This window comes from Physeter macrocephalus, chromosome 21 (assembly GCF_002837175.3).
Source record: "Physeter macrocephalus isolate SW-GA chromosome 21, ASM283717v5, whole genome shotgun sequence".
In the NCBI taxonomy this organism is placed as follows: Eukaryota; Metazoa; Chordata; class Mammalia; order Artiodactyla; family Physeteridae; genus Physeter; species Physeter macrocephalus.
In genome coordinates, this window is record NC_041234.1 from 44789467 (window position 1) to 44807195 (window position 17729).

Sequence of the window (17729 nt, forward strand, 5' to 3'; positions counted from 1 at the left end):
GGGAACTAGGAAGGTAGTGTGTCAGAGACCACATGATCACTCTGCAGAATGGAAAGAGCTTGTTCATCAAGTTGAAATGTTTATCTACATTTATCTAACAATGACAGTTCCATCAACTCTTTACCACTTCACTTTTACCTAGTTCAAAAAGATGCCAAGAATGACACATTTTCTTCCTCAGGTTTTATCCTAGATTACATTTTGTTCAACTTGTGTTTACCTGTAATATAGAAAGAGAATAAGGCAAGCTAAGATTATGTAACAATTATTCTCTATTTCTATTGAGGACAAAGGAAAAAAATAATCTGAGGGATTTGGATTAGATATGAGGAAGAACTTGTGGCCAGGATGTGAGCAGTATTGTGATCAAATTGATATTGTGGGAGGGCTGAGCGCAAGGTCTACCTGCAGGAAGTTGGCAGCGGAAACCGGGATAGTGGTGAAGAGCATCCTAGCAGAGAAGAGGTTCTGCCGGAAAAAGCTGGTGGAGATGCAACTGAAAGTTTTGAAGATGTAGGCCACTCCTCTGATGCCAGAGAAATGCTCAAACAGTACTATATTGGTGATGTGCATCCGAATGACCTTAAACCTGGAAGTGGTAGCAAGGACCCTCTGAAAAACAATACGTGCAAAAGCTACTGGTCATATTGGATCTTCCCCATCGTAGGTGCTATTCTCTTAGGTTTTCTGTATCGTTACTACATGGCGGAGAGCAAGTCCTCCTCAGGAAACCTTGTTGAAGTCTGGAAAGCACATCCACGTAGGAGTGAGGACTAGAGACTTGTTTGGAGGCTGCAGCGGTGCCCCCTTCTCAAACCCTGCCAATCGTATTCTTCTCCCTTGGACCCCAGACTGTTGGCCAGACATCCGCCTCAGCCCTGGGGCCAGTGTCCAAGTCATTTCTCAGAGCCTTACTCTCAAAGCACCTGCTCATTTTTCTGTGTCCTTGCCTTTGTTTCCTCTCTTTACTCTTTTCCATGAGCACCTTTATGTTTTAAAACTTTCTTTCATAATTATATTCCACGCGTCCTAGTGACATTGCCCTTCGGTAAAATTGCCTGCTTTCCAATACTTTGAATGCACATTAGACATACTTAACAGGGTATCACACTTTGGTTTTGAAGCTTTTCTTTTTCCCTTTTTGCTTTTAAGTAAATATTATTTTTTAAATTATGACTTAATTCTGTTATTTATCATAAGAGGTTTAATTCATGAAGTCAGGTTGCACACCTGCGACTTAAAACACAACTGCAGAATGATCTTGTTCCTTGTTTATATTTGTTAAAACTGAGTGTAGCAAGGAGCCCTTGACACCTCCTAAGGCCACCAAGTGGTGCTGGGCAGAACTCTTCTTCCCTTTTGTTTATGGGGAGTGGAGAGAAACAGGGAGAGGGAGAGATGAATTGGGATGATAGAGTGAATTCGCAGTAATCTTTTGAAAAATATTGAAAAACACTACTTTTAGGACAGGAGTTTAGAAAAAGCACCAGAAACTTAATCCTTTACTTTGGTTTGGCACCAGTTTCTAGCCATCTTTTTTTCTTTTTTAAACCCCTTACTATCTTTTATTAGTAAAATATAAATTTATATGTATGTCTTTAGAGCTTTACAGTTTTGTTAAAGGATTTTGCTATTTTTTTGTTTATCAACTTTTTATTCAAGGGCAATTTTTTATTCCCCTTTTTACAGATGTAAGAGACTCCAAATTGATCAAAGATACAGTATTTGATCTTACATTTGCCCCAGTAAAATAATTCCCATGGTAAAGCGGCATTCGGAAAGGGGAGATCGGGACAAGAGAATGTTTTCAATTTCATCTGTATTTTACCTCCATGGCTCCAATTTGTGATTTTGCTGTTTTTCCATTGAGAATAAAAAACTGATAATTATTTTTTTCTCGGAAAAAAAATTGATATTGTGAAATCTGGTATTTTTTTAAAGAGCTTTTCATTCATCTGATATAGGTTAACCGTGTCTTAATTAGAACTCAAAAGTTGTTCAGAGTCCATCTTGGCCTTCAAATTAACATGCTATTTGAAAGGCAACATTGATGGTTTTCAAGTTATTTGGCTTAAGAATAAGTGGAGGAGAAAAGAAAGAGGGAGGAGAGTTGATTAGAAAGTTCTCTGGCAGTGTTTGGGCTAGACACTGGAAATTCATCAATGAAGGCCATATGATGGATGGGAACAACATACATAAGTGGATAATTTGTGGTATAAAACATTATAGGTGCTCTGAAAGAAAATTGTACAAGTTGGGGACCTGATCATATTCTATGTAAGGGATGCAGAGTCATGAAGGGCTTCATGGAGTAGGTGATGGCCTCTTGAGCTGAGACCTGAGATGCAGCCAGGGAGACGGATGGGGGCAGGATGAGGTCATTCCAATTGGAGGGAATGGCAATGTAAGCAAAGACACAGGGGTGTTAAACAGCTGGGTTAGACTGGATAACTGAAATAGGGTAGTACTGCTGGAAGGTCATTTGGAAAAGGTTGTGGAAGTGGTGAAAGAAAGAGCTAGAAATTAGCCTTGAATACCAAGCTAGTGCTTTGAATTTGTATCCTGTAGGATAAGTGGTTTCCAATGCCTGCCCAAGGAGATTGCTTAGACATTTAATAAAATTACAGATCCTCATGTCTTACCTGTAGCTTCAGATTCAGAAGACTCTGGGCTAAGTAGAGGTGGGATCAGATCTCTGTACAGTTGCCTCTCACTATCCACAGGGAAATGGTTCCAAGACTCCTGTGGATACCAAAATCCACAGATGCTCAAGTCCCTTATATAAAGTGGTGTAGTGTTTGCATATAACCTATGCACATCCTCCAGTATACTTTAAATCACCTCTAGATTACTTATAATACCTAATGCAAAGTACAAGCTATGTAAATTGTTGTACATACACTGTAAATTCTTTGTAAATAATTTCCATCGTGCAGCAAATTCAAGTTTTGCTTTTTGGAACTTTCTGGAATTTGTTTAACGAATATTTTTGAGCTGCGCTTGGTCAAATCTGTGGATGCAGAACCCGCAGATATGGAGGGTCAATTGTATTGCTAAGTAGCTCTTCAGGGGATTATGATCCATCAGTGAATTAGGCCACTGCTATAAACCATGGGGAGTTCTGAGAGCTCTTAAGGAGAGGAGTTACAGAAACAAATATTTTAGATAGGATTCCTCTGGGATCCAGTGTAATTTGTGGATTGGAGAGGATCAGACAGGAGGCAGAAAGATGTGAATAAGAGAGTTGCAGTTATTTTGAAGGTAAGGTTGTGTGTGTATGTGTGTGGGGGTACGATTTAGGTAGTAAAATTAACAGACAGTAGTCACTGATTGACTGGATAGTGATGGTACATGGGATACATTGAGGAAATTTATTACATTAAGTCCAAGATGACTTATAGTTTTCTGGGTTGAATCATTGGTGACTACCATCCCCTGTGAGAAACTATGGTCTAATAATTGATCTTGGAGTTAGAGTGACCTAATTTTAAATCTTGCAGCCGTCATTTACTGTCTATGGATCTTGGACAGAATGCTTAAGGTTGCTGGACTTCAATGTTCTCTTCTATAAAATGGGGATAATCTTATATTTGTTGTAAAGATTAAATGAGGTTAAGGTATATAGAGTGCAGTATGGTAGCTGGGACATATAAGTACCCAGTAAATGTTAGCTGTTACTATTGTGCCATATGTTGGGATGAGATGGGGTAAGGGGATTTTTATTCTCTGCCAATGACCCCCTCTCCCAACAATCATAATCAGTATTTTATGCTGGGGATCAAAGCACTTTCCCAAGTGTCAAGTTAATACCTGGCCTTGTTTTGCCTTGGGGCAGGCCTTGCTGTTTGTGTGTTTAAGAGAGCAGGGTAAGCCCTTTTTTCTGGTGAGTGTCTCAATGAGGCTGTTTTCCTAGATCCTGTAGGTTCTTTAGACCAACATGAAATGTCTAACCTTGGATTTCCTGGTTGTGGACTGAGCTTGGAATCTCATCAGCATTTCATTCCTACCCATGTTGTGTCTGCTCTCATGTTGCTATCTTCCTTCTTTGGGTTTCTGAAGCCCTCAGACACTTTGCTGAACATTTTCACATTTCTTAAGCTACATTGTGTTTTCCCTGCCTCAGACAAAGTCACAAAAAGGCTTTAAAGTTGGTTTTTTCAGTGCTTTCACAAATTTTGCAAAAAGGATAGCAGTGGCTGCTGCTTTCTGCCTTAACCAGTAGTGTCTGACAGAGGAGGAAGCAGTATGGTGTATTTCAGAGCTCACTGGACTGGGAGTCAGATGCCTTGGACTCTAGTCCCAAGGACAAGTTGGGATGGCATGAGGAAATCGGGGATAAATGATCATTTATTTTAAGTGTGCCAGGCCTTTTTCTGTATATTATCTGATGCATTTGTCACAAAACTCCTTTGAGGCTGGTATATTATTTTCCCCACTTTGTAGATAATGAAACTGGTGGTAGGGAGGTTCATCTTATGGCCAACATCACATGGCTAGTGATCAGTAATAGTGGGATTCAAACCCAAGTCTCTCTACCCCCAAAGCCTTTCTTTTTTTTTTTCTTGTGACAATGCAACTTACTAGAAAACACCATTTACTCTGAGCTTCATTTGCCTTATTTGTAAAATTGGTGCTGTAACCTTTGCTCTGTATGACAGTAAATCTTCTCAGACTTAGGATAGGAGACAGCAATATTTGTATCTTTGAGTCTTTAATGTATTCTAAGTGCCTCTCACAGTGCTTACTACCTAGTAGGGCACTCAATAAATATTTGATGATTTCTTTCTAGCAAAACAGGGTAGTTCCATAATGGATGAAATCCATTTTGGGGGCTGCTATACTGTTTAATGCTATTACCATCTTTTCAAAGGGTTCTGGAGTATAGCTGAGTGACTGTTTAATGTTGGTCATTGTATAGATAGCGTGGTGGACAAAGCATAGGTTTTGGAGTTAGCCAGATATGCATTCAAGTCCTGACTCTCCTACTTTACTAGCTGTGTGATCTTGAAGAAATTGTTCAATGCCTCTGGCTCTTCATTGTAAAATAGAGATATTCTACGTACCTGCAGTAGTAGTTGTAAGGATTATGCACTGTCAACAGTGCTTAACAGATAGTATGTTCTCAGTAAATAGTCTTTTTAGTATCAGATTTCCAATGGAGGATATGAGGAAAATATTGGTCCAATAATATTTAACAAGTAAATTAAAATCAAGTCGTTTTCTTATTTCCTGCTTTCTTGGCAATGGATTCCGGAAACAAAGAATGTGGAAACGGCTCTCAGTCCTCAGATTTGATGACACTGCAGAAAGGAATCTGGCTAGTTCTTATGTGACCAATTGGCTCTGATGGCTCAGAAGCCATTGGAAACATTTTGGCTCACAGAATACAGCAGGTGTGGCTTGGGAGATACAAGGACATGACTGTAGTAAGGATACACTGTTCAGACCCATTTCTGAGAGTGATTTCAGGGGAAAAGGACAGCTGTCATTTTGGTGGGGCACACTGATAAAAGTCTTGCTCTTTTAGCATGTTTGTCAGTGATAAAAACTGCAGGAAAATGGAAATCAGCAGTAGGCCTATAACTGCCTGATGCATAGTGACATGTATTTTTCTATTAATCATCATGTATTGTGCAAAGCAATCTCTTAATGTCAGGTTTTAGACTTGAGTATGCATTAGAGACCTGGGCATCTGACCTATTCTAAATGTTTGACAAGTATGTAAAACACCTAGTTTGGTTAGTAATAGGATTTAGTACATGGTGAGCTTTACTCCCTAAACCCCTCAGACAACACACACGATTTTCTGTTTCTATAGTAATCACCATCTTGGCCCCTTTTACAGTACTTCTCTTTCTATACCTTGCATTAACCATTCAGGCACTTATCATAACCCAAAATGAGCCCATGGAAGCTCTTAGAGGATAAGGGCTATGTCTTCCTAATCTTTACATAACCACCATATAGCAGAGCTGTCTCTTCATAATGTATGAATAGTATGAATTTTTGAATGGATGAATGAAGAGTATGAGCAACCTCTTCTCCCCTTCATGCTGTATGATGGGGATTAGTGTGTGTGTATTGGAGGAGGGCTGATTCTTGTATCATACAAAATATAACCTGACTTGGAAAACAAGGCTTCTAGAATGGTAAAGTGAATACTGCCATAAATCTACCCTTTCTTAAAATCAACAAACACACTAGCAAAAATTGTGAAAATTAACTTTTCCAGATCTCTAGAAAGGAAATAAAGGCTTGCAACAAATCTGAGGAAAATTTATTCAAGTAAAACTGTTGTATGTTCTCTGATCACAATGGAAGTAACTAGAAATCAATAACAGAATTTGTGAAATTTGCAAATGTATAGAATTAAACACACTCCTTAATAAACAGTGGGTCAAACAAAAAAAAATCACATGAGAAATAAGAAAATACTTGAGATGAATAAAAACAAAATTGTAACATAACAAAGCCTAGGGGATACAGCTATGCTAAAGCAGTACTTAAAGGGAAATTTATAGCGATAAATGCCTATTTCTATGGTCTGAATATTTGTATCCCCACCTAAATTCATATGTTGAAATCCTAATGCCCAATATGATGGTATTAGGAGTCAAGGCCTTTGGGAGGTACTGAGAATATGAGTGTGGCACCCTCATGAGTGGAATTAGTGCTCTTATAAAAGAGGCCCAGAGAGTTTGCTTGCCCTTCTGCCATGTAAGAATACAATAAGAAGTCTGCAAACTGGAAGAGGGCATACATCTGATAATGCTGGCCTCCTGATATCACATTTCCCACCTCCCGAACTGTGAGGAATAAATTTCTTTTGTTTATAAACCACCCAATCTGAGGTATTTTGTTATAGTAGCTAGAACAGACTAAGACACCTACATTAACAAGGAATAAAAATCTTAATAGCTTAACCTTTCACTTTAGGAAACTAGAAAAAAGAAGAGCAAAATAAGAACAAAGAAAGTAGGAAGAAAGATTAATAAAGATTAAAGTGGAAATAAATGAAATATAGGATAGAAAAAATCAATAGAATCAATGAATAAAAAGTTGGTTCTTTGAAAGAGCAACAAAATTGATAAACTGTTATGTTAACTATGAGAAAAAAAGAGAACTCACATTACAAAATTGGCAATGAAAGTGGAGACATCACTACCTACCTTAAAAAATAAAAAGGATTTAAGGGGAATGCTATGAACAACTGTATGCCAAAAAATTACATAACCTAGATGAAACAGAAAATACCCAGGAAGACACAAACTATCCAAACTGACTCAGGAGGAATTAGAAAATCTGAATAGTTCTATAACAAGTAAATAGAGTGAATTACTAATAAAGAAACTTCCCATAAAGAGAAACTGAGATCCAGATGTTTTCACTGGTGAATTCTATCAAATGTTTTAAGAAGAATTAATACCAGTCTTTCACAAACTCTTCCAAAAAATAGAAGTGAAAGCACTTCCCCCCAAATTTTGTGGTTCTCCAAAACCAAAGATATCACACACACACACACACACACACACACACACACACACACACACACACACACATACACAAAAACAAACAAAAAACTGGAGACCAATATCCGTTCTCAATATAGATTTTAAAAAAATCTTCAACAAAATAATAGCAAACCAGCAACAAATAAAAAGGATTATAATGACCAAGTAGGATTTATATCAAGAATGTAAAATTGGGATTTATCTCAGGAAGGGAAGGTTGGAAAATCGGCTAATAAATATAACACACCATATTTAAGAGAATAAAGGCATCATGATCATCTCAATATATGCAGAAAAGCATTGGCAAAATCTCTAACACTCTCTCATGATTAAAACAGTCAACAAACCAGGAAAAGGAGAGAACTTACTCAAACTGATAATGGATATATATGAAAAACCCACAGCTAACATCATACTTAAGAGTGAAAGAATGAAAGCTTTCCCTGTAAGATCAAAAATGAGACAAGGATGTCCGCTGTCATCATTTCTATTCACCATTGTATTGGAGGTTCTAGCCAGGGAAACTAGACAAGAAACAAAGTAAAAATGATCCAGATTGTAAAGGAAGAAAGAAAAGCCTCTTTATTCAAGATGACAAATTGCTAGAAAGATACAACCTGCCAAGAATGAATCAAGAAGAAACAACAGCTTGAACAGACCAATGACTAGAAGTGAAATTAAATTTGTTAATAAAAGCAAAAAACCTCCCAGCAAACAAAATCAGGACTGGAGGTCTTCATGGGTGAATTCTTACAAACATATAAGGAAGAATTAATGCCAGTTCTTCTCACACTATTCCAAAAAATTGAAGAGGATGAAAGACACCAAAATTCACTCTAGGAGGACACCTTTACACTAATACCAAAAACAGACACAGAGACTACAAAAAAGAATATTATTGGTCAATTCTTTGATGAATATAGATGTAAAAATCCTCAACAAAATATTAGCAAACTGAATCCAACAATATATAAAAAGGATCATACACCATGATCAAGTTGGATTTATTCCAGGAATGCAAGGATAGTTCAGCATTCATGAATCAATCATTAATATTAGCAAAACAAAAGGAGGAATAAAAATCACATGATCATCTCAATAGATGCAGGAAAAGCATTTGAAAAAATTCAACATCCATTCATGATGAAAACTCTAATCAAAGTGTGTATAGAGGGAAAATATCTCAACATAATAAATGCCATTTACAACAGTCCCACAACCAACATTATATTCAGTGGTGAAAAGCTGAAAGCCTTCCTGCTTATTCAGGAACAAGACAAGGATGCCCAGTCTTGTCCCTTCTATTTAACATCATATTGGAAGTCCTAGCCACAGCAATCAGAACAAAAAAAAAGAAATAAAAGTTATCCAAATTGGAAGGGTGAAATTGTCACCATTTGCAAATGACATGATACTTTATATATGGAACCATAAAGTCTCCAGCTCAAAACTGTTAGAACCAAGAAATTAATTCAGTAAGTTTCCAGTATACAAGATTAATATACAGAAATCTGTTGGATTTCTATATGCTAATAATGAAATAACAGAATTTTTAAAAATCTCATTTAAAATTGCATCAAAAGAAAAATATACCTAGGAATAAACATAACCAAGTAGGTGAAGGAACTATACTGTGAAAACTATAAAACATTGATGAAGGAAATTGAAGATTATACAAAAAAATGAAAAAAATATCCTGTGCTCTTCGATTGGAAGAATTAATATTGTTAAAATGTCCAGACTATCCTAAGCAATCTACAGATTTAATGCAATCCTATCAAAGTACCCATGAAATTTTTCACAGAACTGGAATAAATCATTCTAAAATTCATATGGAACCACAAAGTCCCCAAATTGCCAAAGCAACCTTGAGAAAAAAGAGCAAGGCTGGAGGTATTACCCGCTCAGACTTCAGACTATATTACAAAGCTACAGTAATCAGAACATCATGGTACCAGCACAAAAACAGACATGTAGATAAATGGAACAGAATAGAGAACCCAGAAAAAGACCCAAACATCTATGGTCAATTAATCTATGACAAAGAAGACAAGAATATAGAATGAAGTAAAGATTATCTCTGCAGCAAGTGGTGCTGGGAAAACCTGACAGCCACATGTAAAATAATGAGATTCGAACATTCCTTCACATTATATGCAAAAATAAAATCAAAATCTAAAGACCTAAATGTAAAAATGAAAATCATAAAAGTCCTAGAAGTGAACATAAGCAGAACACTCTTTGACATAAATCACAGCAATGTCTTTTTGGATTGGTCTCCTCAGGCAAAAGAAACAAAAGCAAAAATAAACAAATGGGACCTAATTAAACTTAAAAGCTTTTGCCCAGCAAGGGAAACCGTCAACAAAACAAAAAGACAACCTACGGACTGCGAGACAATATTTACAAATGATGTGACCAGCAAGGGGTTAATATCCAAAGTAAATAAACAGCTCATACAACTAAATATCAAACAAACAACCCAATAACAAATGCAAAAAAGACCTGAATAGACATTCTTCCAAAGAAGAAATACAGATGGCTAACAGACACATGAAAATCTGCTCAAAATAGTTAATTATTAAAGGAATGCATATCAGAACAACAATGAGATATCACCTCAGACCTATCAGAATGGCCATTCATCTAAAAGCCTACAAATAACAAATGTTGGAAAGGATGGGGAGAAAAAGGAACCCTGTACACTGTTGGTGGGAATGTAAATTGGTGCTGCCCCTATGGAAAACAGTGTGGAATTTCCTAAAAAATCTAAAAATAGAACTACCACATGATCCAGAAATTCCACTCCTGGGTATATATCCAGAAAAAATGAAAAAACTTATTTGAAAAGGGGCATGCATCCCACTGTTCATAGCATCACTATTTACAATAGCCAAAACATGGAAGCAACCCAAGTGCCCATCAATAGACGGTTGGATTAAGAAGATGTGATACACACACACACACACACACACACACACACACACAGGAATATTATTCAGCAATAAAAAAGAATGAAATTCTGCCATTTGCAGCAACATGAATGGACCTAGAACACATCACGCTTAGTGAAATAAGTCAGACAAAGGAAGACAAATACTGTATGATATCACTTATATATGGAATCTAAAACATAATATAAATGAATGTATATGCAAAACAGAAACAGACTCACAGGTTTAGAAAACAAAAGAGTGGTTACCAAAGAGGGGAGGGACAAATGAGTAGCATGTGATTAACTAATACAAACTACTATGTTTAGTAGATAAGCAACAAGGATTTGTAAAGCACAGCAAATTATAGCCATTACCTTGTAATAACCTATAACAGAGAATAACTTTCAAAAATACTAAATCACTGTGCTGTGCAGATGAAAGTAATATGATATTGTAAATCAACTATACTTCAATTACAAAAAAACTATAAAACACTATGGAAATAAATTTAAGGTATAAATCAATTTAATAATATTCTATTTTCATTGATCTGAAGATTTAATGTTTTATTTTATTTTTTATTAAAATATAGTTAATATAGTTTCAAGTGTATTACATAATGATTTGACATTAGTATATATTGTGAAATGATCACCATGATGTCTAGTAACCATCTGTCCCATACAAAATTGTTAAATTATTTATACGGCATATTACATTGTTGTGACTTATTTATCAGATTACTGGAGGTTTGGATCCTCTCAACCCCTTCACCTTTCCCCTCATCCCCCAACACCCGTTCATCTGGGAACCACCCATTTCTTCTCTTTATAAGTCATTTTTTTTTTTTTTTTTTTTTTTTTTTTTGTGGTACGCAGGCCTCTCACTGTTGTGGCCTCTCCCGTTGCGGAGCACAGGCTCCGGACGCTTCGCGGCATGTGGGATCTTCCCGGACAGGGGCGCGAACCCGGTTCCCCTGCATCGGCAGGCGGACGCGCAACCGCTGCGCCACCAGGGAAGCCCATAAGTCATTTTTTGTTTTGTTTTTATTGTCTGTTTTTCTTGTTTTTTATTTATTTATTTTTATAACCAAGGACTACACTCTTTTTCTAAGTTTTTTTAATTTATTTTTAATATTTATTTATTTATTTATTTTGACTGCACTGAATCTTAGTTGCGGCACATGGGATTTTTAGTTGTGGCATACTGGCTTCTTAGTTGCAGCATGCAGACTTCTTACTTGTGGCACGTGGACTCTTAGTTGTGGCATGTGAACTCTTAGTTGCAGCATGCATGTGGGATCTACTTCATTGACCAGGGATTGATCCCAGGCCCCCTGCCTTGGGAGCATGGAGTCGTACCCACTGGACCACCAAGGAAGTCCCTTTATTGTGTTTTATATTCCACATATAAGTGAAAACAAGCAGAATTTGTCTTTCTCTATCTGACTTATTTCACATAGCATAATACCCTCTAGATCCATTCATGCTGTCAGGAATAGCAAGATTTCATTTTTTAATGGCTGAGTAATATTCCACTGTGGTGTGTGTGGTTGTATACAATATATTCTTTATCCATTCATCTATGGATGTGTACTTAGATTACTTCCATATCTTGACTATAGTAAATAATGCTGCAATGAACATAGGGTACATATATCTTTTTGAATTGGTATTTTTGTTTTCTTTGGGTAAATATCCAGAAATGAATTGCTGGATTGGATGGCAGTTCTATTTTTAATTTTTTGATGAACCTCCGCATTGTTTTGCCTAGCGGCTGCACCAAAATACCTTCCCACCAACAGTGCACAAGGAGTCTCTTTCCTCCACATCCTTGCCAACAGTTGTTTTTTGTTGTCTTTTTGATGGTAGCCATTCTGACAGGTGTGAGGTGGTATCTCATTGTGATTTTGATTTGCATTTCCCTGATGATTAGTGATGCTGAGCATCTTTTCCTGTGACAGTTGGCAATCTGTTTGTCTTCTCTGGAAAATTGTCTACTCACGTCTTCTGCCCATTTTTAATTGGGTTGTGGTTTCTTTTTATGTTGAGTTGTGTGAGTTCTTTGTATGTTTTGGATATTAATGCCTTGTCAGACATATCATTTGCAAATATTTTCTTTCACTCAATAAGCTACCTTTTCATTTTTTTGATAGTTTCAGTCGATGTGCAAAAGCTCTTTAGTTTGATGTAGTACCATTTGTTCCCATTTGTTTATTTTTGCTTTTGTTTCTCATACTTGAAGAGATATATAAAAAATATAATGTTAAGACTGATGTCAAAGAGCATACTGCCTGTTTTCATGTAGGATTTTGTTATTTCACACCTTACATTTAAGTCTTTAATCCATTTTGAGTTTAATTTTGAATATGGTGTGAGAATGTAGTCCAATTTGATTTTTTTGCCTATAGCTATCCAGTTTCCCCAACACTGTTTATTGAAGAGGCTATCTTTTCCCCATTGTATAATCTTGCCTCCTTTGCCTCCATTAATTGACCATAGAAGTGTGGGTGTATTTGTGGGCTCTCTATTCTGTTTCACTGATCCAATACCATACTGTTTTGATTACTGTAGCTTTGGAGTATAGTTTGAAATTACAGAGCATGATATCTACATCTTTGTTGCTCTTTCCCAAAACTGTTTTGGCTATGTAGGGTCTTTTATGTTTCCATAGAAATTTTAGAATTATATTTTCTAGTTCTGTGTAAAATGCCATTGGTATTTTGACAGGGATTGTTTTGAAATTGTATATTGCCTTGGGAGTATGGTCATTTTAACAATATTAATTCTTCCAATTCCTGAGCACGGTATATCTTTCCATTTGTGTTGACTTCAACTTATTTCATCAGTATCTTTTAGTTTTCAGTATACAGATCTTTCAGCCTTGGTTAAAATTATTCCTAGATATTTTATTATTTTTAATGTAATTATAGATTGGATTGTTTTATTTTATTATTTCTCTTTCAGATAGTTTGTTATTAGCTTATGGAAATACAACAAATTTCTGTATTATAATTTTTTATCCTGCCACTTTACCGAATTTAGTGTTAATTCTAAGTGTTTTGTTTGTGTGTATGGAATATTTAGGACTTTTTATATATAGTGTCATGTTATCTGCAAACACTGACTGCTTTATTTCTTGCTTTTCCAATTTAGAGTATTTTTTACCCATTTTTCTTACCTGATTGCAGAGGCTAGGATTCCAGTACTATGTTGAATAAAAGAGGAAAGAGTGGGCATCCTTGTTTTGTCCCTAATCTTAGAGGAAAATATTTTAGCTTTTCACCATTGAGTATTATGTTGGCTGTAGGTTTGTCATATATGGCCTTTATTATGTTGAGGTATGTTCCCTCTAGATCCACTTTTTTTTATCATAAATGGTTGTTGAATTTGGTCAAATGCTCTCTCTACATCTATTGAGAGTAGCATATGATGTTTTTTCCTTCAATTTCTGAAGTGGTGTATCACAATGATTGATTTGCAGATACCAAACCATCCTGTATCCTGGGATAAATCTCACTTGATCTTTTTTTTTTTTTTTTTTTTTTGGCCATGCCACACAGCTTGTGGGATTTTGGTTCCCTGACCAGGGATTGAACCTGAGCCCTTGGCAGTGAGAGCATGGAGTCCTAACCACTGGACCACCAGGGAGGGAATTCCCTCATTTAATTATTGTGTATGATCCTTTTGATGTATACTTGAATTTTGTTTGCTAATATTTTATCGAGTATTCTTCCATTTATGTTCATCAGTGATATTGGCAGGTAATTTTCTTCTTTTGTGATATCTTTGTCTGGTTTTCGTATCCAGGTGATGCTGGCCTCATACGATGAGTTTGGAATCATTCCTTGCTCCTCATTTTTTTTTGAATAGTTTCAGAAGGATAGATGTTAAATCTTCTTCAACTGTTTTGAAGAATTCACCTGTGAAGCCATCTGGTCCTGGACTTTTCTTTGTTAGGATTTTTGTATTACTGATTCAACTTTATTATTGTTAATTTGTCTCTTCGTATTTTCTATTTCTTCATTATTCAGTCTTGGGAGATTATATGTTTCTAGGAACCTATCCATTTTTTTCTAGGTTGTCCATTTTATTTTTGTATAAGTATACATAGTAATCTTTCATTATACTTTGTATTTTTGTTGTGTCAGTTGTAACTTTTCTTTCACTTCTGATTTTATTTATGTGAGTCCTCTCTACTTCTTTTTTGATGAGTCTGTCTAAAGGTTTATCAAATTTATTTATCTTTTCAAAGAGCCATTTCTTTCTTTCATTGATATTTTCTATTGTCTTTTTATCTCTATTTATTTATTTCTGTTCTGTTCTTTATTATTTCTTTCCTTCTATTAATTTTGGGTTTTGTTTGTTCTTCCTTTTCTAGGACTTTTAGGTATAAGTTTTGGTTGTTTATTTGATATTTTTCTTGTTTTTGTGAGGTAGGCTTCTATCTCTATCACTATAAAAATTCCTCAACAAAATGCTTTTGCTGCATCCTGTTGATCTTGGATCATTTTGTTTTCATTTTCATTTTTCTACAGGTATTTTTTATTTCCTCTTTGATTTCTTCAGTGACCCTTTGCTTGTTTAATAGCATATTTTTAGCCTCCATGTGTTTGTGTTTTTTCCAGTTTTTTTTTTGTTGTTGATTTCTAGCCTCATTCTGTTGTGGTCAGAAAAGATTCTTGATATGATTTCAGTCTTTGTAATTTATTGAGCTTGTTTTGTGGCCTAGCATGTGATCTATCCTGGAGAATGTTCCATGTACCCTTAAAAAGAAAGTGTATTCTACTGCTTTTGGATGAAATGTTCTATATAGATCTATTAAGTCCATCTGATCTAATGTGTACTTTCAGACCTGTATTTCCTTACTGATTTTCTGTCTGGATGATATTTTCATTGATATACATGGGGTGTCAAAGCCCTCTACTATTATTGTGTTACTATCAGTTTTTCCCTTTATGGTTGTTAATATTTGCTTTATGTATGTGCATATGTATATATGCACCCAACTCTTATGTTGGGTGCATATATATTTGCTATCGTTATATTTTATTGTTCAATTAATCCCTTTATCATTATTTAATGTTCTTAGTCGTCTCTTGTTATATTTTTTAAATAACTATTTTGTTTGATATAAGTATTGGTACTTTAGCTTTCTTTTCATTTCATTTGCATGGAATACCTTTTTCTGTCCCTTCACGTCCAGTCTGTGTGTGTCTTTCAATCTGAAGTGAGTCTACTGTAGGCAGCATATATATGGGTCTTATGTTTTTTTTAATGTATTCATTCTCTCTATGTCTTTTGACTGGAGCATGTAGTCCATTTACATTTAAAGTAATTATTTACTCATTGCCCTTTTGTTAATTATTTTTGGTGGTTTTTGCACTTTTTTCTTCTTCCTCTCTCTTCCTTTTTGATTTGATGACTTTCTTTAGTGTTATGTTTGAATTTCTCTTTTTTGCATGTGTACCTTATGTTTTTTATATATATATATATATAATGATAACGATTTGATGTTGATCATCTCTTAAGTTTGAATGCATTCTAACAACCCTATATTTTTATCACCCCCCCAACATTTGATGTTTTTGATATCATATTTTACATCTTTTTGTTTTGTGTAATCTTTAACTACCTATTGTGGATAGATATAGATGATTTTACTACTTTTGTCTTTTAACGTTGGTACCAGTTTTATATGTGGTTAATTATTACCTTCACTGTATCTTTGCCTTTATCAATGAAATATTTTATCACATACTTTTCATATTTCTAGTAATGGTCTTTTCTTTCAGTGTGGATTTAGTGGTAGTAAACTCTTTTCACTTCTTTTTGTTAGTGAAACTCTTTATCTCTCCTTTAAATCTGAATGATAACCTTGTTGGGGAGAATATTCTTTGTTGTATGTTTTTCCCTTTCATCACTTTTAATATATCTTGCCATTCCCTTCTGACCTGCAAATTTCCTGCTGAAAAGTGAGCTGATAGTCTTGTTAGTCTTTCTAATTGTTTATTTCTCTTGCTGCTTTAAAGATTCTCTTTAACTATTACCATTTTATTTGTCTGTCTTTGTGTGGACCTTTGGGGTTCATCTTGTTTGGGACTCTTTGTGCTTTATGGACCTTGATGTCTGTTTCTTTTCCCTGGTTAGGGAAGTTTTCAGGTATTATTTCTTCAAATAAGTTATCTGCCCCTTTCCCTCTGTCTTCTCCTTCTGGGATCCCTATAATGTGAATGGTAGTACACTTGATGTTGTCCCATATGTCTCTTAAACTGTTCTCATTTAAATTATTTTTTTCTCTTCAGCCTGGGTGATTTCCACTACTCTGTATTCCAGTTTGCTGATCCATTCCTCTGTATCACCATATCTATGGTTGATTCCTTCTAGTATATTTTTTATTTCAATTATTGTATTCTTCAGCTCTGTTTGGTTCTTATACTTTCTATCTCCTTGTTAAAATTCTGTTCATCCATTCTTCTCCCAAGTTCATTGAGCACCCTTATGATTATTAACTTGAACTCTTTATTGGATATATTGCATATCTCCATTTCATTTAGTTCATTTTCTGAGGTTTTGTCCTGTTCCTTTGTTTGGAATATAGTCCTCTGTCTCCTCATTTTGCCTAATTTTCTGTTTTTATTTCTACTTATTAGGCAGATCAGTTATGTTTCACAGTCTTGGAGAAATGATGTTATATAGAGGATGTTCTGTGAGGCCCAGCAGCACACTGCCCTCTTTTCACCAGGGATATATGCTCTGATGGTGCCCCCTTGTACATGCATGTGCCCTTCTTTTGTGGCAGGGCTGACTACTGTGGGAATGCTGGTAGGTGGGGTTGGTTCCCAGCCTGGTTGGCTGCCAGGCCCTCCCTTGTGAAGTGGCTGCTGGCTTGATGGTGGGTGGGGCTGGGTCCTGACTCAGCTGGCTGTGTGGCCCAAGGGTTCCTGGGGGCTGATGCCAGCCCCCTGGTTGGGGGGGCTTGGCCCTGGTATAGCTGGCTTCAGATCCTGTTGGGTCCCAGGCCTGGTGCTGGTCTGTGGATGGGGAGGGCTGGACCCTTGTGCAGCTGCCTCTGTGACCCCAGGAGTCTGGTGCTGGTGCTGACTAGCTGGTGTGTGGAGTTGGGTCCTGATGTGAGAAGATTTAGTATTGTTAAGATGGTAATACTTTCCATGGATTCAAGGCCATCTATCTCAAAATCCCAACTTACTTCTCAGCAATGGTGTGAGCTGCTTTACCTCCAGAATCTCACTGAATCTTCATAGCAGTCTTGTGAGTTCTAT

At 36.0% G+C, this 17729-nt stretch overlaps 1 protein-coding gene across 1 annotated transcript in view; it reads left to right on the forward strand.

The window, feature by feature from the left end:
* Positions 1-325: 325 nt before the first annotated feature.
* The window catches only part of LOC102979424 (androgen receptor), a 96918-nt gene continuing 79514 nt past the window's right edge, over positions 326-17729 (forward strand). The window contains exon 1 of the mRNA XM_055081588.1: positions 326-513. Coding sequence (XP_054937563.1) covers positions 326-513 — 188 coding nt within the window. The remainder of the gene's footprint in view (positions 514-17729) is intronic.